We start from the raw sequence: 26,733 nt of genomic DNA, 5'->3' as shown, positions 1-26,733 counted from the left end.
AAACCATATCACAATCTTGGTATGAGGCCAGGGTTTCTGTTTTGAAGTGAAAATGTGTTCGTTCATTTAGTTGTATTTATTGAGCGCTTTCTGTTTGCAGAGCACTGTACTAAGCGCTTGGGAGAGTAAAATGCAACAATAAACAGATTCTCTGCCAACAATGAACTGTGCAGAAAAATATAGCAATGTTTACAAGAATTAATTTTCTTGTTTGTTTTGAGGGTGGGCTCAACTTCCATTTTGATAAATTTTGTTCTGCTGATTTAACTATTTATTTTTGCCTATATAAAAAAAAATTAGGAACGGCAGTAGTAATAGCATTTAGAGCATCCGGGTAATGTGGTGCCTGAACTAGGTGCCTGGGAAATAGAGAAAAATAAAGTGACAAATTCCGTGACCACAAAGAACTTTATATATGGAAGGTGTTTTTTTTTTTTAAATTCTCTTTTGTAGATTAAAATATAGTATTCTGTACCACGTATCCTCCTTTCCTTCCTAGAGCAAAAAAACCCAAAACCCAACAAACTACAAAGGAAGCGTTCTCTTTGTAATTCAAATTACAGAGCCTAGGCTAGAGACAAAGGCTGTGAGCGTTGGTATTTATATATTTAAGAAATCTTGCTGATAAAACAGAGTATTAAATTTTAAATAACATAATCATATCATGGAGAAAGCAGTCCATGCCAAGATGTTTGGCAAGATCCATAATTAAAAATGTAGTCCTACTAATCTTTATGAAAACAATTCAAAGCATTATATAACAAGAAATATTATAGGAGGCAGAGAAGAAGCTTCAGCTTTTAGTAAACAAGGTCAAGCAAGGGCTGGCAAAAGTGAGTGGAGGGCACTAAACATGTTTCCTAGCCATTAAGGTACTGTAATACAGAGAGATCACGGCCACCCTGAGGGAGGGATGGTCTGATTTTGTTGGGGATGGAGGACGTGCAGGTTCACCGAGCCGAAACCCTTCAAATCGAAGAAGTTCCTCTCAATTTTTCATTCAGTGGGCATTTGAAAATAAAACATTTTAAAAAGACGTTGAAGAATAAACATGAACGAGTGAACATCCGTTCATTTCTCAGAACCTTTAGTGAAGAAACCGTTGAATTGGTCGCGGTCATCGATCCACAGTGCTCAACCATGAGATCGGATTGCGGGGTCGAGCGAAAGCCTAGTCATAATTGGGACTTGGAGTTTAGCTTTCCAATACAAAGTATACGGTGGGAGTAGGTCTAATATATAAAGCCTGGCTAACACTCTTTGTAGGTCTCTCCGCCTCAGTTTGCTCTTTAATCCCAACCATTTGCTTGCTGAGTTAGAAAAATGCTATTTCTTCTCAAGAAACATTTTAAAAGACATCTTTTTAAATGAATAAAACACCAGCAGCATCCTCTAGGATTGCCGGTGACGAAGGAAGCAGCTGGGCCAAAGAAAACAGGCTGCGTCTTATGCGGTGAAAAAGGAGTCGCTTCCTCGGTCTCGACGGCAAGATTCCTTGCTCCTTTAAACATGCAGAGACTCCCCAGGGATGTCTAGATTTGGCACCGCTAGTGGACGAGTCAGAGCCCGTGACAACGGAATGGCCGTGTTTTCTAGGCACGAGAGGACCCTTCCGTAATGACTCCTCCACCGGTTTCCTTTTCAAAACCATCGATCACTGGGTATTTATGGAGCGCTTACTCTGTGCAGAGAGCTGTACTGAGTGGCTCGGGGAGAGTGAAATACACCAGAGTTAGGCGTGTTCCCTGCCCACAAGGAGCTTAAAGTCTGTCTACAGGAGGTGGCGACAGATGTTATTTAAATAAATAAATTGCCGTTGTATTCATAAGTGCAGTGGGGCTGGGGAAGGGGGTGAGTATCAGAGGAATAAAGGGTACAGATACAAGTGCTTAGGTACTGCAGAAGGGATAGGGAGGAGGAGGAGACTGGATTTGAAGAAGACTTTGAAGGTGGGGAGAGTGGGCTGTCGAATATAGTTATGGTTTTTGTTAAGCGCTTACTATGTACTAAGCATTGGGGTGATACAAGCAAATCGGGTTGGAGGTAGAGGCTCTGTCCCACGTGGGGTTCACACCATCAATCCTTGTTGTACAGATGAGAAGTAAAGTGACGTGTCCAAGGTCACACAGCACACAAGCAGAAGAGCCGAGACTAGAACCCAGGTCTTTCCGACTCCCGGGCCCGTGCTCTTTTCATTAAGCCACGTGGCTTCTCATGAAGGGGTAGTTCCAGGCCAGAGGAAGTCCACGGGCGAGGGGTTGGCAGCAAAATCTGGGCAGAGCGAGTAAATTAGAGGAGCGAAGGCACTGGGTCGTAGTAGGACGTCAGTGAGGTAAAGTGGGAAGGGTCGAGCTGATCGAGGGCTTTAAAGTCACTGATAAAGAGTTTCTGTTTGATGCAGAAGTGGATGAGCGACTGCTAAAGATTCTTGAGGGGTGGGGAAGCTTGGACAGAATGGCTTTGTGGAAAAATGTTGTGGGCCGCAAAGTTTTGCCGGAAGTGGGAAGAGACAAGAGGCAGGGAGGTCAACTGGTACTTGGATTCACTTGGTAGCAATTTAGATGGAGAGGAAAGGGTTGATTTTAGCAGCGTTGTGAAACAATCTGACTACGAAGCGAAAGAAACCAGATCTTAAGAAACAAAACCGATGGAATTGGCAAAGGGAGGGGGACAAAAGACAACCTACAGACCGGCATCCACCTCTCTTCCACTGGACTTCTGGAGTCCCAAGAAGTCGATTAAAATGTATTTTGTTTGCCACATCTCTTGTTCGCCTCCTTCGTCATCCATCCCGGCGCTCGTGTGCTGGGATCATTTGGTAGGGATTTGAAATCAATATGGAGAGGATTTCTGAGTAGCCAGCACAAGGAATGAAATGGTTTCGTTAGTAATAAAACCCTACCGTTGAGCAATTGACCTTCCACCGTATCATTGTTTCCCGGAATAAATTATTCTTTCTGCGTCGTTCATTCTGTGCTGGAGAGAGAATATTTTTTCGAGATAAAGATCTCTCCGGTAAATGCTGATGTAAAAAAGAAGCCGTTATCAGGCATTTGGACAACGTAATCCTACGATAAGGCTTTCTCTTTCACATTTCACCCACTTCTGTAGCGTGGAGGTTGCGATCTTGCAATACCCCCTGTTGAATAAACATAAGTCTTGCATTTTAGTACCCACTGTGACAGCCTGTCACGTGTGCAAGAAAACAAACTGTTTTCTTCCAATACTTTGTCGCACTAAATCCAAGCAGCCTCAGATATTGCTGGAAGAATGTTCCCTAAATACTGAACAGTGCTCTAAAAAAGGCATAATGAAAACACATTTTCTGGCCTATCTTTGTGTACTTGGTTTTTCAAAACTGACGGGTGCTCCTTTTGTTTATGAAATGTTCAACCAGTTTAATATAGAGAATGTAAAATTTTTGAGATTTTTTTGTGAGCCCAAAGAACTGAAGTCAGAATAATACTTTTGTTCTTGTTCCATTACTTTTTAAAGGCTACACTGTAGCAAAACGAGGTGAAAATAGACTGAGATTTATAATCAGGAGACCTCGGATCCGATCCCCGCTCTGTTGAGCAAGTCACTTAACCTCTCTCTGCCGTAGTTTCTTCATTTGCAAATTGGAGATATGATACATGCCCGTGAATCACTTGAATGTGATCGATCTGATCATCTTATATCCTCTCTGGCATAGAGTACACGCATACTAGGTACCCTGCTATGTGTTTTTTTTCTTTTATTACAGTTTCTAATACCAGTATTCTTTCAGAAATCAGAATCATAGTACCTTTGTTTTCTTTTCAAGGGATATATGGAGTTATGAAATTAGTAGACTATGGAAATGACTTGATAGGATGCCTAATTCTGTGTGTTTTAAATGGTAATGTATGATCTTTCATGAATTTACTTGAGGTAATTTTTTTAATAGCAACTTCATTCTTTGGGGCAGTAAAGCTCTCTTCTTTGATAACTGACAAAATAAAAGAAAAATTGGGGTTAGCTTTAAAGCGTATAAAGCTGTTATTAGTTATAGTTTAGAATCTCTTGTGAAGTGCATTTAATGTTGGAACAATTCAGAAGTCAGTGTGTTGATGTTAATATTTTCGATCCTCTGGCTTTATTTGATATTTTAATTCTTCATCCACGCATCATAGAATACTGCTGGTCTAGAGGACTTTGACAGACAGAAGACTCTTGGAACTGGCTCATTTGGAAGAGTGATGTTGGTGAAACACAAATCCACAGAACAGTATTATGCGATGAAGATCCTGGATAAACAGAAGGTTGGTAAATTTTGCTCTTAATCATCAGCTCCATACAATTACATTAGCATAGAGCAAATCAGTTAGTCACTGGTATTCATTGAGCCCCTACTTTGGCCAGAGCACTGTGTAAAGCCCTTGGAAGAGCCCCATAGAGTTGGTAAAAATGATCCCTGGCCTCAAAGAGCTTGAAGCGTAGTGGGGACAGCAGACTTTAAAATATATTACAGAAAAGGGAAGCAGCTGAGTAGAAGGCCATGTATGTAATTGCAATGCGGATGGAGAGAGGGTGAGTGTCAAAATGCTTAGGGGGTGTGGACTTGTGGATAGGCAACACAGAAGAAATAGACCCAGGCATCAGCAGTACCCTTTTCTAAATAAGTTGCTTCTATAGTTCAGCATCTTATTAAGTTATCTGCTCAGGGGTCTCCGAAACGGACTGCGACAAGATCTGTTTACTGGTTTTTGTTTTAGTTTGGGAGTTTTTGTTTCATTTTTCTATTGGTGTTCGTTAAGCGTTTACTCTGTGCCAGGCACGGCACTAAAGGCTGAGGTAGATAGAGGCTAATCAGGTTGGACACAGCCCACATCCCACTTGGGGTCCACAGTATTAATCCTCATTTTAGAGATCAGGTAACTGTGGCACAGAGAAGCGACGTGACTTGCCCAAGGTCACACAGCAGACAAGAGGCCGAGCGAGAATTAGAACCCGGGCCCTGTCTGACTCCCACGCCCGTGCTCCATCCACTAGGCCATGCTGCTTTGGGTTGAAATTGCCTAATCTCAATCCAAGGAAGGAAAATAACGAGGCGGGGTTTACTGTAGCATTAGATCGGAACGTCGGTTGGCCGTATGCTCTGAGTAAGTCCCTGAGTAAGCAGTAAACTTCCCTGAGGTAGTTTTATTTTGATTTGATTGTAACATAGGGTACGCCGCGAGTATATCTGCTTAAAGACAATAACCGTGTGGCTTCAGCATTCCTTCCTTTGTCCTCATCAAGTTGAGAAAATCTCATGTACCCAAGATCAGCAGTGATCTTTATCACAAGTTCTCATTTTCCCACTTTCAGTTCCTTACAGCTTAGTTTTTAAATAGCATTCCTGCTTCCCTACCGTAGGGTAAGAGCCCTGCCTGCCTTAAACGCTGCTGTCTCTGGAATAGCATTTGAGGAAAATGAAAGATGAAAAAAAATCTATGTTACGATGCAGATTATCCACATTCACCGTTACTTATGGCCACTAAGTGTTAGTTAAGCCCGTCCCTTGTGGCACCAACTAACTACACTGTTGACCTCCTCCGCCCTTATTAGAAGGAAGGGAAGACAAATCTTCAGAGTTGTGCATGTTAGAGAATTACTTAATTTCTTTCCTCTTCTTTGGAAATTGCCAAAATGAAGTGGCGGATCTAATGTTGAGCTGCCTGTATAATTTTTCAAGGACAAAAAGGAACAGGGAAAGCTTTCGAGGTGATCCATTCCTCCCCACATAAGCATCTTTTAGTTTTTAGTCACATATAGAGTCACACTTCCTATCTTTCCTGCCTTCTCCTTGGCTTTAAAATCCTTGCAGAGAACCAGTGTGGCTTGGTGGAAAGAGCCCGGGTCTGGGAGTCGGGGAATCTGGGTTCTGATCCCGGCTCTGCCATACGTCTCCGGTGTCACCTTTGGCAAGTTACTTCAGTTCTCTGGGCCTCAGTTTTCCCATCTGTAAAATGGGAGCGACGCCCTCGGATATCTCCACCCTTGTAATAACTTCCTGAACAGGTATCCTCTGGAAAAATCGTACTTCATACTGAGAGAATAGTAATAATAATGATGGCATTTGTTAAGCGCTTACTATGTGCCAGGCACTGTATTCAGTGCTGGGGTAGGTACAGGCCAGTCAGGTTGGACACGGTCCTTGTCCCACATGGGGCTCACGATCCCAATTCCCATTTTTACAGATGAGGTAACTGAAACACAGAGAAGTGAAATGACTTGACCGGGTTTACACAGCAGGCAAGCGGCGGAGCCGGGACTAGAACCCAGACCTTGTGATTCCCAGGTCCGGGCTCTGTCCGCTGGACCATGCTTCTTCAACCAACCAGATCAAACAAGGAAAACTTTAAAAAGCAGAGTTGATGCAAAAAGCAATAGGCAACTAAAAGGTGGAGCAGAAATATAAGACAGTGAGCAAGTTTTTAAAGCATTCACCACTACAGAATTGAGTTAAAACAGTCAGGTTATGTATTCCTTTTCTAGATTAGGTGGTCCCACCTATTCAATTACTGTGATGCAAGAATATTTCCATTTCATGGCAGTCGATCAATCAGTGGTATTTATTAAACGCTTCCTGTGTGCAGAGCACTGTACTGTGCACTTGGGAGAGTACAGTAAAGTTGATAGACATGATCCTTGCCCTCAAGGAATTTACATTCTAATGAGGGAGATTTTAAATTACAGATAATGATAATAATGTTGGTATTTGTTAAGCTCTTACTATGTGCAGAGCATCGTTCTAAGCGCTGGGATAGATATAGGGTAATCACGTTGTTCCATGTGAGGCTCACAGTTAATCCCCATTTTACAGATGAGGTCACTGAGGCCCAGAGAAGTTAAGTGACTTGCCCACAGTCGCACAGATAGGGAACTCTTGTCTTATGCCGTCGAGTCATTTTCGACCCAGAGCGACGCCGTGGACGCATCCCTCCCAGAACGCCCCAATCTCCACCTGCAATCGTTCTGATAGTGTATCCGTAGAATTTTCTTGGTAAAAATTTCGGAAATGGTTTACCGTCGCCTCCTTTCGCGCAGTAAACGTGAGTCTCCGCCCTCGACTCTCTCCCGTGCCACCGCTGCCCAGCATAGGTGAATTTTGACTTGTAGCGGATGGCCGTCCGTTCGCTAGCCATCGCCCAACCTAGGAATGGAACGGACAGGCCTCTCCTTGACTCTCCCTCCCGTAGTCGAGACTGGTAGGGGACTGGAAACTCTCCAGGGGTGACCCTGAGCGGGGGGATAGGGAACTGGCAGAATATAAATTTGTACGTAAGACGCTGTGGGGTTGGGGTGAGTATCAGTGGATGTAAGGGGGATAGACCTAAGCGCTCGGGTAACTGAGAGTGAGTCAGGGTAGGCTCGGTGGCGAAACTGTGGTTCCAATAGGGCTCCGAAGATGGAGAGAGTGGTCTGTTAGATAAGGAAGGGGGAGGGATTTCCAGACCAGAAGGAAGATGTGAGCAAGGGGTTGATGGTGAGAGAGATAAGATGGAGTTACAGTGATAGGTTGGCGTGAGAGGAGCAAGATGTGCAGGCTGGGTTGTAGTAGGAGATCAGCGAGGTTAGGAAGGGGAGAGTTGATTGAAGGAGTTAAAAGGAAAAACAGAGTGGCTATGAGAAGCAGCCTGGCTCAGTGGAAAGAGCCCGGGCTTGGGAGTCGGACGTCATGGGTTCGAATCCCGGCTCTGCCACTTGGCAGCTGGGTGACTGTGGGCAAGTCACTTCACGTCTCTGGGCCTCAGTTACCTCATCTCTAAAATGGGGATGAAGACTGTGAGCCTCACGTGGGACAACCTGATTGCCCTGTATCTCCCCCAGCGCTTAGAACAGCGCTCTGCACACAGTAAGCGCTGGACAAATACCAACATTATTGAAGGGGGGCAATAGATTTCAAAGCTAGGCAATAGATTTCAAAGCTAAGCAACTTGCTTTATCGTATTCATTCAGTCGGCTTTATTGAGCGCTCACTGTGTACAGTACTGAGCGCTTGGAGAATATAATACAGCAGTTGTACTGTGTATAGCAACTGTGAACGTTATTAAGACATCTGATATAAATGATAGTCGTGAATTATCTGACTGAAACTGCATGCATAGCCTTCGAGCTCTGCATCTCTGTGGTCAGATGCAGGGCTGATATCTAAAGCAGGCTGGGTGATAGGGAAGACCAAGAGGAGGCTGGGAAGAGGCCGGCTTGAGGCGGTGAGCGAGAAGAGCCAGCTCTCAGGGCGCACTGTCGGGGGATTGACCGTTCGAATGCACTCAGATTCCCCTCCGCCTCCCAATTCAGAAATAGCACTCAGGTGAGCAAGGGTCCTGAGGGAAATAATAATAATAATGTTGGTATTTAAGCGTTTACTATGTGCAGAGCGCTGTTCTACGCGCTGGGGTAGATACAGGGTCATCAGGTTGTCCCGCGTGAGGCTCACAGTCTTATTCCCCATTTTACAGTTGAGGGAACTGAAGCCCAGAGAAGTGAAGTGACTTGCCCACAGTCACACAGCTGCCAAGTGGCAGAGCCGGAATTAGAACACAAGCCTTTTCATTCCCAGGCCTGTGCCTTGGAGCAAAGCGAGGTGAACGGGGGTCCACTTGGAGAGATGTTTCAGTTGCAGGGCTCAGGCGGACTTCCGTGTGACTCCGGTTGGGCTTGCCCGGCGACGTAATGCGTATAGAGGCGGTGTGGTCTTGTGGGTAGAGCACAGGCTGGGAAGCAGAAGGCCCGGGGTTCTAATGCCATCTCTTACTTGTCTGCTGTGTGACCTTGGGCAAGTCACTTGATTTCTCTGGGCCTCAGTTCCCTCATCTGGAAAATGGGGATGAAGACCGTGTGCCCCATCTGGGCCAGGGACTCTGTCCAACCCGATTACTTGGTATCTACCCCGTGCTTAGAATAGTGCTTGACCCAGAGTAAGCGCTTAACAGATATCATCGTCATAATGACGCCATTTGGACTGGAAGGAAGAGGTGGATTCTTCTCCCTGCCCTTGAAGGCAACCAGCCACCTTAACCTAGGCCCGATGCCGAGCCCGGTGAAGGTCGAGAAGCCCTCGGAGTGGGGATGAACTAACAGTTTGGCCCGGAACTGCGATAAGATAGTGTGAGATTTTTAAACATGGCTGTCCTCTTTTCCCCAGGACAACCTGAAATCAAATTGTGTAGTTTCCGTAAAATAGTACTCGATTTCTGTATTAATCACATGAAGTCCCAAAATAGCGTTAAGTGAGCATTCACTCTTTGTGTTCTATGAGGTGCACGATAAGAATGATGGATTATTTTGCAACTATTTTTAGTCATTCAGTAGTATTTATTGAGCGCTTACTATATGCAGAGCACTGTACTAAGCGCTTGGAATGTACAAATCGGCAACAGATAGAGACAATCCCTGCCCTATGACAGGTTTACAGTCTAATCGGGGGAGACAGACAAAAACAAGACAACTTAATCACAATAAATAGAATCGAGGGAATGTACACCTAATTTACAAAATAAATAGAGTATTAAAAATATATACAAGTGAGCACAGTGCTGAGGGGAGGGGAAGGGAGAGGGGGAGGAGCTGAGGGAAAGGGGGGAAAGGGGACTTAGCTGAGGGGAGGTGAAGGGGGCGCAGAGAGGCAGCAGAGGGAGCAGAGGGAAAAGGGGAAGCTCAATCTGGGAAGGCCTCTTGGAGGAGGTGGGCTCTCAGTAGGGCTTTGAAAAGGGGAAGAGAGTTAGTTTGGCAGAGGTGAGGAGGGAAGGCGTTCCGGGACAGCGGGAGGACGTGGCCCGGGGGTCGACGGTGGGATAGGCGAGAACGGGGGACGGTGAGGAGGTGGGCGGTGGAGGAGCGGAGCGTGCGGGGTGGGCGGTGGAAACAGAGAAGGGAGGAGAGGTAGGAGGGGGCGAGGTGATGGAGAGCCTCGAAGCCCAGAGTGAGAAGTTTTTGTTTCGTGTGAAGGTCGATAGACAACCACTGGAGGTTTTTAAGAAGGGAAGTGACAGGCCCAGAGCGTTTCTTCGGGAAGATGAGCCGGGCAGTGGAATGAAGAATAGACTGGAGTGGGGGGAGACGGGAGGAAGGGAGATCAGAGAGAAGGCCGACACGATAATCTAGCCGGGATATTATGAGAGCCCGTAACAGTAAGATAGCCGTTTGGGTGGAGACGAAAGGGCGGATCTTGGCGATATTGTAAAGGTGAGACCAGCAGACATTGGTGACGGATTGGATGTTATCATTTATTATGTACAGATTCATTCATTCAGTAGTATTGAGCGCTTACTATGTGCAGAGCACTGTACTAAGCTCTTGGAATGTACAAATCGGTAACAGATAGAGACAGTCCCTGCCCTTTGACGGGCTTACAGATTAAGCCGTTCGAGGACCAGAGACGCCATTCCACGTAGTCATACATTTGCAGATGTCTAGCTGGCACAAGATTTGTTATATAGCCTTTCCCCTGTGATGGTGATTGTCCAGGGGCACTTGAGAAATGCTTATTGATACCTTCAGGAAATTGGGTGTCCCAGCCAGCCAAGAGACTATATTTCTATGTTTGAATGGGCATGTTGCAGCCCGACAGTCCTGACTGCAATATTTCCCCTTAACGATTATCTTTGTCGTCACGTAGAGGATTATCCTAGGAACCTTCAGTGTATTCATTCATTCAATAGTATTTAGTGAGCGCTGACTCTGTGCAGAGCACTGTACTAAGCGCTTGGAATGTACCATTCGGCAACAGAGACGATCCCTGCCCAGTGACGGGCTCACAGTCTAATCGGAGGAGATTAGACTGTTCCGTTTATATTTATGTTCCGTTTTGTAGTTGAGCAGTCGCGAGTTTGTCTGGACAAACCCTCAAATTTGATATCGTCTCCCTTAAGCGAAGAAGAGCTGGAGGGGTGGCGTGGTGTTCACCATGGTGGTAATGCTATTTATTGACCACCTGCTAAGTGTAGTGCACCGAAACTAAGCGTTTGAGAGAGATTCCCCCTCTAATAATAATAATAACGTTGGTATTTGTTAAGCGCTTACTATGTGCAGAGCACTGTTCTAAGCGCTGGGGTAGATATAGGGTAATCAGGTTGTCCCACGTGGGGCTCACAGTCTTCACCCCATTTTACAGATGAGGTAACTGAGGCCCAGAGAAGTGAAGTGACCTGCCCACAATCACCCAGCTGACAAGTGGCAGATCCGGGATTCGAACCCATGACCTCTGACTCCTGAGCCCGGGCTCTTTCCACTGAGCCACGCTACTTCCCTAGACTCTAGACTGTAAGCTCGTCACGGGCAGGGAACGTGTCCGCTAATTGTCGCATTGTACTCTCGCAAGCGCTCAGGACAGTGCTCCGCACATATCTAGTGGTCCGTAATCGATCGTGCGGAAGCACAAGCCACGTTTCCTTTCTACCCGAAGCTAACACTCTAACTGCGGAAACGGACAGAAGACTATCAGAGAACCGCCTTGAGCGTGGACGTAAATAGAAGTAGAAGAGGTCTTGATCAAAATCGGTTTATAAGAGGACGAGGCGAGAAGGCAGTGTGGCTTAGTGGAAAGAGCTCGGGCCTGGAAGTCAGGAGACTTGAAGCAGCCTGGCGTAATGGATAGAGCGTGGGCCTGGGAGTCAGAAGGTCATGGGTTCTAATCCCGACTCCACCTGTCTGCTGGGTGGCCTTGGACAAGCCTTTTCACTTCTGTGCCTCAGTTACACCATCTCTAAAATGGGGATGAAAACTGCGAGCCCCATGCGGGACTGCGTCCAACCCGATTTGCTTGCATCTACCCAGTGCGTCGTACAGTGCCTGGCACATAGTAAATACTTAGCAAATATTATTATTATAATCACAGCTCAGCCACTTGCCTCCTTTGCTGCCTTGGGCAAGTCACTTAATTTCTTTGTACTTCATTCTCCTCATGTAAAATCTTCCCCTTTAGACTCGGAGGCCCTTGGGGACAAGTATTGTGTCCAAGCTGTTCCATTTGATCAACCCCAGCGGAAAATACAGTGCTTAACATGTAGTAAGCTCTTAAGGTGTACCACACTGACTACTTTATTATTATTGTTTTTTTCATAAAGGATTTAGAGTTCACCAAAATACTGATGTTGTATTCTTGAAAGCAGTCTCAATGGCAATTTTTTTCCAACTATTACGGCCAAGCGTCTTGTTAAATGGCATTAAAGAGGAGGTTTTAGTGGTGATTTGTGGGTTTTGTTGTGTTGGGAAAACTTTCCTGAAAGAACTGCTATTTAGAACATTGTTTGCTGATTGCATTGTTCCAGATTGTGCATTACCGAGACAAGCGGTTCCCTTGGATATTTAATAGTTTATTTAGCTTTTTCGTGTATAAATAATAATTTTCACAAGCCAGTGTGTATTTTAGGCGTGATTGAAAGCCTAGTTGATATCTGACTTTATCGTGTTGAACTCTTCATTTTTATGGTTGTTTTCCCCCATAGATTGTAAAATCATTGAGCGGAAGATATATATACACACACACATACATAAACATATATACACATATATACACACGCACACATATATATATATACCTATGTATATATGTGTATGTATATGTGTAAAAATATATGTGTGCATATATGTATATAATCATAACTTTCTGTGGATCTTGCCCGAGAACCTAGTACAGTGCTCTGCACAAATTAGAAATTCAATAAACAATTGCAAAGATAATGATATGCAGCATGCCAAGTTTTCAGAGTGAAAAATAATGCAACAATATTTGTTCAACTAGCTTCGAAGACTTCAGCTTGATTTACATAGACCGGTTTACTCTATTTATATGTGGTCTCCTGATTAACTATTTTCAAAGTTTACATTAGAGTAAAAAACTCGTCGGATCAAATTTTGAGTCTCGCTTACCCATCTGTTCCTTTGATTTAAAACAAAGCTCTCACGTTCAAGTGGCAAAAAAGAAGTGGAAATTTTGTCCTCAGTTGATTTATGGCACATGCAGAAATATTGTCTTTTATTCACCAAAATAAAATCCCGCTTTTTTTTTTTTTTTGCATGAATAAAACCTTCCTTGCTAATGAGTTTTCCTGGGGCGGTTTGCATTAACATTCGCATAGCTCACGTAATAACGATTGTAGAATTTGCTAGGCACTGTAACTAAGCATTTAGGTGGATACAAGCAAATTAGGTTGGGTGCAGTCCGTGAGGCACAGAGAAGTGAAGTAACTTGCCCAGGGTCACACAGTAGACCAGTGGCGGAGCCAGGATTAGAACAGAGGTCCTTTTGACTCCCACTAGGAATCTGCCCGCTAGGCCATGTGCACGTAAAGTCCACGTGGTCGGCGTTAAATATCTTACATTATAATGTTTACTGAGTCGTCTGTTGCCTTCCAAAGAAGTATTCCTTCAGACTTGCATTTTCCAAGTGCTTAGTGCAGTGCTCTGCACACAGTATTCATTCATTCATTCACTCAGTAGTATTTATTGAGTGCTTACTATCTGCAGAGCACTGTACTAGGCGCTTGGAATGTACAAATCGGTAACAGAGACAGTCCCTGCCCTCTGACGGGCTTACGGTCTAATCGGGGGAGACGGACAGACAAGAACAATAGCAACAAATAGAATCGAGGGCATGAACATCTCATTAAAACAATAGCAAATAAATAGAATCAAGACGGTGTACATCTCATTAACAACATAAATAGGGTAATGAAAATATATACGGTTGAGCGGACGAGTACAGTGCCGAGGGGAAGGGAGGAGGGAGGAGCATAGGGAAAGGGGGAGAAGAGGGTTTAGCTGCGGAGAGGTGAAGGGGGGAGTAGAGGGAGCAGAGGGAAAAGGGGAGCTCAGTCCGGGAAGGCCTCTTGGAGGAGGTGAGCTTTAAGTAGGGTTTTGAAGAGGGGAAGAGAGTTTGTTTGGCGGAGGTGAGGAGGGAGGGCGTTCCGGGACCGTGGGAGGACGTGGCCCGGGGGTCGACGGCGGGATAGGCGAGAATGGGACGGTGAGTGCTCAATAGATACGATTCAATGGAATGAATGCATTTGGCCGGATGCTGATGGTTCGGTGGTGCAAGTCATTAGAATGTGTCTGTTATATGGTACTCTCCCAGACGCTTAATACAGTGCTTTGCACCCATGTAAGTGCTGTGAATGAATGTGAATGTTTGAACAAATCTGATTGAATTCATTTTGTGTAAACACTCTGCCCGTTCCCTAATGTCTCCTGGTCAGCCTCTCTGCCGGTCCCGTGGAAAGAACAACTGCTTCGGGAATTGCTATTTCCACTGGTTCTGCCCGTAGGCGGCTAACGGGTTTGAAGCTGGAACTCACATCTTGCAGATTGTTTCCCGCCTCCCAACCCACTGAGTTGTTGTCTTCTATAATAATAATAATACCGTTGGTATTTGTTAAGCACTTACTTTGTGCAGAGCACGGGTCTAAGCGCTGGGGTAGCTACAGGGTAATCAGGTTGTCCCACATGAGGCTCACAGTCTTCATCCCCATTTGACAGATGAGGTAACTGAGGCCCAGAGAAGTGAAGGGACCTGCCCACAGCCACACAGCTGACAAGTGGCAGAGCGGGGATTCGAACCCATGACCCCTGACTCCCAAGCCCGGGCTCTTTCCACTGAGCCACACTGCCCCCTCATGACTGATAGGGTCGATAATGTGAGTGGCACTGACCAAGCAGTGTGACCTAATGGATAGAGCACGGTCCTAAGAGTCAGAAGGGCCCGGGTTCTAATGCCGGCTCCGCCACTTGTCTGCTGTGTGACCTCAGGCAAGTGACTTCGCTTCTGGGCCTCAGTTCCCTCATCTGTCAAATGGGGATTAAGACTGTGAGCCCCTTGAGGGACATCATGGACTGTGTCCAACCTGATTACCTTGTATCTACCCCAGCACTTAGAACAGTGCCTGACACATAGTTAGCATTTAACAAATACTATAAAAAAGAACGAGCCACCTGTAGGTTAATCCATTCGTAGTAGAAGTTCTTATTAATAAGTTCTCATTAATAATAATATTGGCATTTGTTAAGCTCTTACTATGTGCAGAGCACTGTTCTAAGCGCTGGGGTAGATACAGGGTAATCAGGTTGTCCCATGTGAGGCTCACAGTTCATCCCCATTTTACAGATGAGGTAACTGAGGCACAGAGAAGTTACTCCTCTGTCGTTCCTGAAAGGAGACGTCATCATTCTCCTTAGGTATTTTTACCCATCCCTACCTCTAGCATTTTTAGCGAAGTAGCATGACCTAATGGCAAGAGCCCGGGCTAGGGAGTCAGAGGTCGTGGGTTCTAATCCCACCTCCGCCACTTATCAGCTGTGTGACTTGGGGCAAACCGCTTAACTTCTCTGTGCCTCGTTTACCTCATCTGTAAAATGGGGATGAAGTCTGCGAGCCCGGCGTGGGACAACCTGATGTATCTACCCCAGCGCTTAGGAACAGTGCTTGGTACATAGTAAGTGCTTCATAAATCTGATCATCATCATTATTATTATTTTATGTGTCTCTCCCATTAGTGCCTAAGCTCTTCATGGATAAAGTATATGTCTCCTCTTTGTATTGTACTTTAGTACGGTCCATTGCACCAAATGGACACTCAGTAAATACTATTAGTACTGCCATTTCCCATCCCATGAATTTCAAATAGTAGTCAGTTTTTTGTGGTAAAGGCTTCAGCGTAAAGAATGGAATCTTTATTAGCTTTTCGCTCCCTATAAAACACTCTTGATTATCCACTGTTATCATTCCTTTCGGTATACATGTTTACCATTCTGAGGGAAGTATTTTTTCTGTGGTTCCTTTGTTTTAATGGCTTGCGTTTGTTATTATAAGATGTTTTTTTTTCCCTCGTAGGTTGTTAAGCTGAAGCAAATAGAGCATACGCTGAATGAAAAAAGAATATTGCAGGCAGTGAACTTTCCTTTCCTTGTAAGACTGGAGTATTCCTTTAAGGTAAAGTAATTATTGACTAAAAATCAATTTTTTGAGGAAGTTTCGAAGAAATGTTTTCCATGTAGGCTTTATGATTTGTTTGCGAATCCAGTAATTTAGGACAACTGTTCATTCGGTATGATTACTCTACTGGAGTATATACGTGGGCGAGGAAGAAAAGGTTTTAGAATTTTGGGTAGAGTTCGAACATCTGTCTTTCAGAGCTTATGCCGAATTGAAAATTTTCCAGTCATTCTCTGGAGCTATTGTTCAAGCTGCCTCTAATAATTCTTCACAAAACATTGTGAAACTGAATCTTTAGAGGTATAAAAAGCCATGGTGATATCCGTGGTACTATTCTAACAAAAAGTAAATCCGAAGACTCTTACACACACACGGAAGTGCACACACCCACACGCAATCATCTGCTTCCACCGAATCCCTTCCGTCCCTTATCCTGCGCTCGTCTCTTCCTAACCTCACTTCTGGCCCTTTAATTGAGAAGACCCGACTCTCTAGTTTGTTTTTCAAATATCTTTCGAAGCCGCAGGGTTACTTGCTTTAAAAAAACGAGCTCTCGCCTGTCTCGGGTGTTCCGAATGAACCCCGACTTCTCAGGAACAGGCCGAATCCTTCTAATTTAAAATGAGAGCCACAGGTAGGACAGGGACTGTGTCCAACTTGATAACTGACTTATCTTGCACCTACCCCAGTGCTTAGGTTAGTTCCTGGCACACAGTAAGCTCTTAAGTACATTAAAAAAAAAAAAAAGGCTATATGACACCTTTATCATTTTTTGCTTACCAAATAGTATTTTTCCTTTTGGTATTTCTGTATCTCAACTTTCGGGTGATGAAGAATTATTCACAATTCAATACTTTTACCTTCTAATCAAGACTATACGTTCTGAAATTTTAAGTATTTAATTTGGCATTCCCTAGCATGTGGTATGTGTTCTCTCTTTGAAATTAAGACGTGAGGAGAATCTTCTCAATGGTGAAATAAGGGTGAATTTTTGGAAGCTCCCAGCAGACAATGTTTGGGGGGCGGGGTATTCACATATTTATTCAACGGTACTTATCGAGCCCTTACTGTGTGCAGAGCACTGTACTAAGTGCCTGGAAAGTACAATTAAACAATAGAGACAATCCCTACCCAACAGCGGGCTCACAGTCTAGAAGCGGGGAGTCAGACAACAAAAGAAAACAGGTACAAGTAAACAGGCATCAATAGCCTCAATATAAATAAATAAAATTATATAAATAGAATCTAGATATCCTGCAGCCCTCTATAGTTTCCCCACTAGGCTCTTGTGTCATCACAGATGTATTCTTTCTAGTTAAAAACAAACTGACAACAGAAGCTTTCCAGAGGTAACTCGGCTACAGAATTTTTGATGTTTTTAAAAATATTTTTACTCTTAGGACAATTCTAATTTATACATGGTTATGGAATACGTACCCGGTGGAGAAATGTTTTCACATCTAAGAAGAATTGGAAGATTCAGGTAATCGCCTTATTTATAGAGTTGTTCTTTGGGTTTTTTAAGCTACTAATTTTGCGGTCTTGAAAAATCTCCCTCAAATATCCAAAATCTCATTTTGTTGAAATGAGGTCTTCCATTATGTAATAGAAGCCCCTAAATAAGTGATGCTATAGTTCGTGAATTTAGAGATGACTTTCTTCCTTTATCCTTTTCTTTAAAAATCATAACGTGGCAGTCGTAGTGAGCTTTTCCATCCACTCCCGTTTCTCCTAGTTCATTAAGGTTCCAAGTCGATCAGCTGTCAGGGAACAAAATCCATCTTGTGTTAATTTCATAATAATCAGTCCATTGATAGTGCAGAGCACTGCTCTAAGCGCTATAAATGAGATTCATTTTAATTTTCTGTTAATAGAAGGTGTGAATGTAGCTACAATTTCTAGAAGCACTAGATTTTAAGTTCCCTTGAGGGCAGGGATGGTGTTTACCCCCTCTGTTGTACTTTCTCAAGCACTTAATACCATGCTGTGCACACATGAGAAGCATGGTATTAAGTGTGCACACATGAGAAGCAGCGTGGCGCAGTGGAAAGAGCACGGGCTTTGGAGTCAGGGCTCATGAGTTCGAATCCCAGCTCTGCCACTTGTCAGCTGTGTGACTGTGGGCAAGTCACTTAACTTCTCTGTGCCTCAATTCCCTCATCTGTAAAATGGGGATTAAGACTGTGAGCCCCACGTGGGACAACCTGATTTCCCTGTGTTTACCCCAGCGCTTAGAACAGTGCTCTGCACATAGTAAGCGCTTAACAAATAACAACATTATTACAGTGAGTGCTAGATAAATCCCATTGATCGATTCAGGTGTAGAGAATTAAAGCAGTTAACGGAATTTAAGAGTAATTTTTTTTTGCAAGATAAAATGATCTGCTCTCTGCTAAGAATTTCTGCCCTGTCCAGAAATTCACAGCTACTTTAAAAGTTCAGGTGACAGAGTGTAATAAAATAGGGATGTTGCATGGTCATGTGGTTAACGATGGTAGGTACGATCTGTCCGTCAATCGGTGGTATTTATTGATCTTCTCCTGTGCGCAGAGCGCACACAGAGGTGGTAGACCCAATCCTTGTCCTTAGGGAGCTTACAGTCCAGGGGGTGAGACAGGCATTAAAAATAAATGGCAGGTAAAGGAAGCAGCCAAGTATAAAGGTACATATGTATGTGTAAGCACTGTGGCGGGGTGAGAGCCTAATAATAATAATGATGTCGGTATTTGTTAAGCGCTTACTATGTGCTCAGCACTGTTCTAAGCACTGGGGTAGATACAGGGTAATCAGATTGTCCCACGTGAGGTTCACAATCTTAATCCCCATTTTCCAGATGAGGTCACTGAGGCACAGAGAAGTGAAATGACTTGCCCACAGCCACCCAGCTGACAGGTGGCAGAGCCGGGATTCGAACCCATGACCTCAGACTCCCAAGCCCGGGATCGTTCCACTGAGCCACGCTGCTTCTGTATAAGTGCTTAGGGGATAGGACTAAGTGCCTGGAAGGCAGTAGAAAGGGAAAAGAGTGTGCGGGGATGAGAGGTTAATCAGAGCAGCCTTTCTGGAGGAGATAAGATTTTAGTGGGGCTTCGAAGATAAGTTCTTCTGTAGCCTGAAAGCTCTCTGGGGGCAAGGATCGCTTCTGACAAATCTATTGTGTTGTACTTCGCATTCAGTAAATACCGTTGATTCTTAGAGGTATGGAATTCTTATCCCATGCCTATTCACGGTGTTCAAGGGAGCCATACTTGATAACTAAAAAACATTTTTAAGCTGTGCGTCCAGTTTTCTCAGGGAGGATCTTTAAAGCACTAAGGATTTACGGTTGGCCAAATCCCTGGCCTGTGGAACTACACCCATTTCTACCACAGTGTGTGCTTCTACTCCATCTTCATTTGTTCATTCAGTAGTATTGAGCGCTTACAGTGTGCAGAGCACTGTACTAAGCGCTTGGAATGGACAATTCGGCAACAGATAGAGACAATCCCTGCCCAGTGATGGGCTCACAGTCTAATCAGCTAGAACACTGTCGGGGAGTTGGAGGAAGCATGTTTGAGTACAGGGCTCTGGAGTGTAGGTAAAAATAATTATGGTATTGGAGTGTGCGCTCAGCCTTGGGCACTAAATGTTACAACACAATTTTTCCTTACTGCGAGAGATTTGCTGGAGTACACCCTTACTGTGTGCAGAGCACTGTTCTAAGCACTTGGGAGAGGAAAACAATACAGACAGCAATACAAATAAATACAATTACAGATATGTTCATAAGTGCTGAGGGGGGGGAGAGCAAAGGGAGCCGGTCAGGGTGACGGAGATGGGAGTGGGAGATGAGGAAAAGTGGGGCGATGGGCCTTCGATAAGGCTTTGAATCTGGGGAGAATAATCGTATGTCAGATTTGAGGCGGGAGGGCGTTCCGGGCCAGAGGCGGGACCTGGGCGAGGGGTCAGTAGCGAGACAGCAAGATTGAGGCACGGCGGGAAGGTTAGCACTAGAGGAGCAAAGGGTGCAGGCTGAGTTCTAGAAGGAGAGAAACCTGGTGAGGTAGGAGGGGGCAAGGTGACAGAGTGCTTTAAAGGCAATGGTGAGGAGTTTTTGTTTGATCCGGAGATGGATGGGCAACGACCGGAGTTTTTCGAGGAGCGGGGGTGACACGTCCTGCCCGTTTTTGTAGAAAAACGATCCAGGCAGCAGACTGAAGTATGGACCGGATAGACAGGAGGCCGGGAGGTCAGCAAGGAGGCTGATGCAGTCGTCCAGGCGAGAGAGGATGAGTGACTGGATTATCGTGGTAGCGATTCGGATGGAGAGGAAAGGGTGGAACGTAGCCATGTTGTGAAGGTGGGACCGACAGGATTTAGTGATGGATTGAATATGTGGGTTGAATGAGAGAGCGGAGTCAAGGATAGCACCAAGATCACTGGCTTGGGAGACAGGAAGGATGGTGGTGCTGTCTACAGTGATGGGAAAGTCAGGGGGAGGGCAAGGCGGTAAGATAAGGAGCTCTGTTTTGGACATGTTAAGTTTTAGGCGATGGGAGGATATCCAAGCAGAGATGTTGTCAACAATCAGGTTGTCCTACATAGGGCTCACAGTCCTCATCCCCCGTTTTACAGATGAGGTAACTGAGGCCCAGAGAAGTGAAGTGACTTACCCACAGTCACACAGCTGACAAGTTGCAGGGCGGGGATTCGAACCCATGACCTCTGACTCCCAAGCCCGGGCTCTTTCCACTGAGTAGAGGCCATTGGATTTGGCAAGAAGGAGATCACTGGGGACCTTTGAGAGGGTGGTTTCTGTGGAGCGAATGGGACAGAAACCAGATCGGAGAGGGTCAAGGAGAGGATTGGAGAGAGCAGGGCTAGACAACTCTCTCGAAGAGTTTGGAGAGGAATGGTTGGAGGGAGATGGGACGATAACCGGAGGGAGCCGTGGGGCCCAGGGAGGGGTTTTTTTTAGGATAGGGGAGACATGAGTATGTTTGAAAGCGGTGGGCGAGAAGCCGTTGGAGAACACTGAAGGTGGCTGTTAGGGAGGGAAGAAAGGAGACGCGGGTGGGAGTTTTTGATAGGATGCAGAGGAATGGAGTCGGAGGTGCAGGTGGAGGGGGTGATGGGGATGGCTCCACCTAGATGGCTCCTAATCTTGCGTGAGATTAGGCAGTTTGCGAGAAATGCTGTGGCCTGGCAGTCAGCGGAAAAACGAAACCTTCACCACAATCTATATCGAGACCATTTTGCACGTAACCAAAGATCTTATGTAGAAATTCAGAGCCGAAAGCTTCATTGGATTCTATTTCCCTGGCCGTACGCTCAACAAATGGGAATGCTGCTACAGAAGAAACAGCAATGCCCTTCAGAGGCCATCAGAATGTGGCATTCAGTTCCAAATGAAGCCAGAAACTCTGCTGGGCAGGACCTGCACGGACCTCTGATCTGTTTTGCGGACTTCCCACGTGACGTGACATTGAAAGCCAGCTTTCCTCTGATCCTGCCCCCAACTTGAAGTCACTTCCCTGCCTTGTGGATGAATTCCCCTCCGGACCCCCTCCTCCCCTAAATGCACACACGCACGCCCCCTCACCCACCCTCTCCCCCGCCCACCATATCTGCATGCCCATGAGGACTTGATATTTCGCCAGCGGGGCCTGGTGTCTGGCACAAGTGGATTTTGGTGAGGGGGAGGCATTTGAGCGCACCCGGGGACTACCTGAGGAACTGTAAGGTTGAGAGATTATGCCCTCCAAGCGCCTAAGAGAAGCAACGTGCTTAGTGGTTAGAGCACGGGCCCCCTCGTCTGCTGTGTGACCTTGAGCAAGCCACGGAACTTCTCCGGGCCTCAGTTACCCCAGCTGCAAAATTCATTCATTCATTCAATAGTATTTATTGAGCGCTTACTATGTGCAGAGCACTGTACTAAGCGCTTGGAATGTACAAATCGGTAACAGAGACAGTCCCTGCCCTTTGACGGGTTTACAGACTAATCGGGGGAGACGGACAGACAAGGACAATAGCAATAAATAGAATCGAGGGGAAGAACATCTCATTAAAACAATAGCAAATAAATAGAATCAAGGTGATGTACATCTCATTAACAAAATAAAATAATGGGGATTAGGACTGTGAGCCTCATGTGGGACCGGGACTGTGCCCAACCTGATCAGCTTGTATCTACCCCAGCGCCTAGTACGGTGCCCGGCTCATAGTGACGGCTTAACAAATACCGTTTAAAAAAAAAAATGAAAGCCTTTCTATCCCCATCCACCCTGGCTCCTCCAGTCCACTCTCTCAGCTCAGTTGGTACCCTCTCTCCAGCCATTAGGATCATTTCGCTAATGCCCTGTCTATTAGCATTTGTTAATCCCTCATCTGTTGGAGCATTGACTAATAAGTGTTAAGAGTTGAGGGCTATTAACTTCTGCTAATGGACGGGACTGTTGGCTTGTTTGGTGGCCTGTAGGATCTGACCTTTCTTAGGGCTTCAGTTGGTGCAGTTTCACCTGTGTAGCTCCTTGCCCATCCCACCAGCCAATAATAATAATAATTACTATATTTTTGAAGCACTTGCTATGTGCCAAGCACTGTTCTAAGCGCTGGGGTAGATACAGCGAATCAGGTTGGACCAATCCCTGTCCCACATGGGGCTCACAGTCTCAATCCCCATTTTACAGATGAGGTAACTGAGGCACAGAGCGGTTACTTGGCTTGCTCAAGGTCACACAATCCATTTCCTTCTTGTACGTGAGCCGCAGAGCACTGCCGAATGAAATTCGGTAATCAGGCCAACCTTGCGCACTTCCGGTTCATCCTTGCCTGCTTAGCTCTGCTCTCTCCTCTCCCCCAGCAACCATTTCTCCATCTTTACTGATTTCCGTGCCCATTGTCCTCACCAGTTGTTTCAGACATTTAACTCCCTCCTCAAGCCCCCTGCCTCTCCTTCCCCTTGCCCCTAATGACCCGGCCACGTCCTTTAAAGCGGCACGACCTAGAGGAAAGAACACGGGTCTGGGAGTCGGAAGGTCATGGGTTCTAATCCCGGCTCCGCCCCTCGTCTGCTGTGTGACCTTAGGCAGATCACTTCACTTCCCTGTGCCTCAGTTATCTCATCTGTAAAATGGGGAGTAAGGCTGTGAGCCCTATGCAGGATGGAGACTGTGTCCAACCCAATTTGCGTGTATCCACCCAGCGCTTAGTACAGTGCCTGGCACATAGTAAGCACTTAACAAATGCCATTATTATTATATTCCTGTTCTCCCTCCTACTTAGAGTGTGAACCCCATGCGGGACAGGGGTTGTGTCCAACCTAATTAACTTGTATCAACTCGGGAGCTTCGAACAGTGAAGCCATCAGACGTGATCTCTCTTAAATCTCCCCTGTTCTTCTCCAGTCCCTCCCTCCCTCCTGCCTCTTCCTCAACTCTCCCTTCTTTCCCAGCAGTATCTCAAGAGGAGATCTCCCACCTCCTTTCAAAATCCAGCCCCTCTACCAGTGCCTCCGACCCCATCCCTTCACACCTTATCAAAACACTTGCCCCCATCCCTTCTTCCCTCCCTAAGAGTCATCTTCAACCATTCACTCTCCAATGGCTTCTTCTCCTTGCTTTCAAACATGCTCGGGTCTCCCCTATCATAAAAAACCCTCCCTTGACACCCCGGCTCCCTCCAGCCCTCCCTCCCTTCCAAACTCCTTGAGCCAATTGTCTACACCCAGTGTCTCAAGTTCCTCTCTTTGACCCCCTCCAATCTGACTTCCTCCCCCTTCACTCGACCGAATCTGCCCTCTCAAAGGTCATCAGCGATCTCCTTTCCAGACCCAACGGCCTCTACTCCGTCCTAATCTTCCTTGACCGCTCAGCTGCCTTTGACATGTCAACCACTCCCTTTCTCCCGGAGACGTTATCCAACCTTGGCTTCACTGACCCCGTCCTCTCCTGATTCTCCTCTCGTCTCTGGCCGCTCATTCTCCGTCTCCTTTGCTGGCTCTCCCTCCGCCTCCCACCCCCTCGCTGTGGGAGTCCCTCAAGGTTCAGTTCTGGGGCCCCTTCTATTCACCATCTACACCCACTCCCTTGGAGAACTCATTCGCTCCCATGCCCTGCAACTACCATCTCTGTGTGATCGATTCCCTAATCTCTCTCCTCCTCTGCAGCCTTGTATTTCCTCCTGCCTTTAGGACATTTCGACGTGGATGTCCCACTGATGCCTCAAACCAAACGTGTCAAAAAAAGAACTCCTCCTATTCCCACTCAAACGCTGCACCTCCCTCTCCCCTCCCCCCACCCCAGAAACCTTTTCTGGCATTGTAAACAATACCACCATCCTCCCTGCCTCTTAAGCCCTTTACCCTGGCATTAGTTTCAAAGCATCTCTTTCATTCAACCTACTCTTTCTTTTTTTTTTAATGTTATTTAAGCCCTTACTACGTGCCAGTCACTGTTAACCTCTGGGGTAGGTACAAATTAATGAGGTTAGACAAAGTCCCTGTCCCACAAGAGGCCCACAGTCTTAATCTCCATTTTATGGATGCAGTAACTGAGGTAGAGAGAAGTGAAATGACTTGTCCAAGGTCACACGACGGAAAAGCGGCAGAGCCGGGATTAGGACCCAGCCCTGTGCCCTATCCACTAGGCCATGTTGCTTCTCATATTCAATCTGTCACCACATCTTGTCAGTTATATATTCACAACATCACTAGAATCTACCCTTTCCATATGAAAGTCTGTCTCCCCCCGACCCCAGACTGTAAGCTCATTGTGAATAGGGAAAGTGTCTGTTTATTGTTGTATTGTACCCTTCAAGCACATAGTACAGTGCTCTGCACATAGAAAGCGCTCAATGAACAGGATTGAATGAATGATGGAAGGAATGCTATCGCGTCACTCATCCTATCCCGCCTCGATTGCTCTATCAGCCTCCTTGCTGACCTCCCTGCCTCTTTTCTCTCCCTACCCCAGTCCAAACTTCACTCTGCTGCCTGGATCATTCTCCACAAAACCGTTCAGTCCCTGTTTTCCCACTCCTCAAGAACCTCCAGTGCTTGCACATCCACCTCCGCATCGAACAGATACTCCTTAACGTCGTCTTCTTTAAAGCCTTCAATCACCTTGCACCCCGCCTACCTCACCTCGCTGCTCTCCTACTACAAAGCACCCCGTACACTTTGTCCCTCCAACTCCAACCTCTCCCTGTATCTCGATGTCATCTATCTCGCCGGTCGACCTCTCGCCCACGTCCTGCCTCTGGCCCGGAACGCCCTCCCTCTTCGTATCCGACAGGCGATCGTCCTCCCCACGTTCAAAGCCTTATTGAAGGCACGTCTCCTCCCAGAGGCCTTCCCCGACTGAGTCCTTCTTTCCTTTTCTCCCACTCCCTCCTGCGTCACCCTCGTACACGGATTGGCACCCTTTTGTCACCCCGACTTCAGCCCTACAGCACTTCCGTCCATATCAGGGAACCGGCACGGCTTAGTGGAAAGAGCGCAGGCCTGGGAGTCAGAGGTCGTGGGTTCTAATCCCAACTCTGCCGAAGTGACTGCTGTGTGACCTTGGACGGGTCACTTCACTGCACCTCAGTTACCGCATCTGCAAAATGGGGATCGAGACGGTGAGCCCCATGATGGGCAGGGACTGTGTCATTATGTTGTATGTACCCCAGTGCTTAGAATAGCGCTCGCCACATAGTAAGCGCTTAACGGATTCCACAATTATTATTACCTGAAATTTAGTTATATTAATGTCTGTCTTCCCCTCTAGACTGTAAGCTTGTCGTGGGCAGGGAAGGTGTCTACCAACTCTGTTATATCGTCTACCAACTCTGTTAAACTGTGCTCTTCCGAGTGCTTAGCGCAGCGCTCTTCACACAGTGGACACTCCACAAGTATGTTAGATTGATGGAGAAGTTGAGCTTCAGGGGCAGGTCTTCCGCCTACCTGCAGAAGGCAGGAGGTTAGGTCGAGGCCCCCAAATGCTGTGGATCCGAATGCCGTGGTCGTGCAGCGGAGGGGGTAGGGAGTAGTCCGAGCCTCCAGGGTGCTGTGGACCCGAGCACTGAGGATCGGAAGGGGAGAAGCAGGTGCCCGGGGAAGGCCAGAGGCCCGAGAGCCGTTTGCCACTGGCTCCTTATAGCACGAGGCCGGCGTCGGAGAGCCAGAGCCCGGGGACGATGCCGCTGCGGGGCTGAGCTCGGGACGGCGGAGCAGGGAGCGGTAACCTCCGGGGCGACCCGAGCTCCTGCCCTCCGGGGGATCCCCGTCAGCGGTGCCCCTCCGGCCGGGATCCACGTGGCCAGCGCGGCTCGGTCACGGTGGTCATCGCTGCCCTCGCAGTCGGACAGGGCTGCGCCCCGGCAGAAACTCTGCCGTGGAAATGAGTTGACCACAAGATGGCAAATGCGCGCAGCGCGGTCGTCAGTGTTACCTTGCAAAATAAGAGAAAGAGCCCAGCTCTACCTCTTGCCTGTCGGGCGACCTCGGGCAAGACATCTGCCTTCTCTGTGCTTCAGTTTTCTCCTCTGTAAAATGGGGCTGAAATCCACGTTCCCATCTTCCTCCCTCTTGCTGTGCGGCGCCCACGTGGCAGGGGGACGGCATCCCATCCGATCACCTTGGATCTACCGCCACATCTCGGCGACGTATTTTACCTTCTTGTTTGAAATCTCTGGGATGGGTTCTGGGCTTTAGAAAATAGACTTAGATATCCTATAATTCGGGAATGTTTTTGAAGAACTCCTCGTTAAGAAAAGAGTTGCTTTGTAGGACTCACCCCTTCGGCGACCCCGCAACGCGCTCTGACCCGTTGGAT

The 26,733-nt window shown here is 46.5% G+C and overlaps 1 protein-coding gene across 5 annotated transcripts in view; it reads left to right on the top strand.

Annotated features, from left to right (window-relative positions):
• The window catches only part of PRKACB (protein kinase cAMP-activated catalytic subunit beta), a 162,469-nt gene that overhangs the window by 102,657 nt on the left and 33,079 nt on the right, over positions 1-26,733 (top strand). For all 5 annotated transcript variants that reach the window (XM_029064081.2, XM_029064079.1, XM_029064082.2 and 2 more), the window contains exons 3-5: positions 4,155-4,283; positions 15,836-15,934; positions 17,338-17,420. In XM_029064081.2, coding sequence (XP_028919914.1) covers positions 4,155-4,283; positions 15,836-15,934; positions 17,338-17,420 — 311 coding nt within the window. The remainder of the gene's footprint in view (positions 1-4,154; positions 4,284-15,835; positions 15,935-17,337; positions 17,421-26,733) is intronic.

This window comes from Ornithorhynchus anatinus, chromosome 4 (genome assembly GCF_004115215.2).
Source record: "Ornithorhynchus anatinus isolate Pmale09 chromosome 4, mOrnAna1.pri.v4, whole genome shotgun sequence".
Taxonomy (NCBI): domain Eukaryota; kingdom Metazoa; phylum Chordata; class Mammalia; order Monotremata; family Ornithorhynchidae; genus Ornithorhynchus; species Ornithorhynchus anatinus.
The sequence above is the reverse complement of the archived record's forward strand: the minus strand, read 5'-3'. Positions and strand labels throughout refer to the sequence as shown.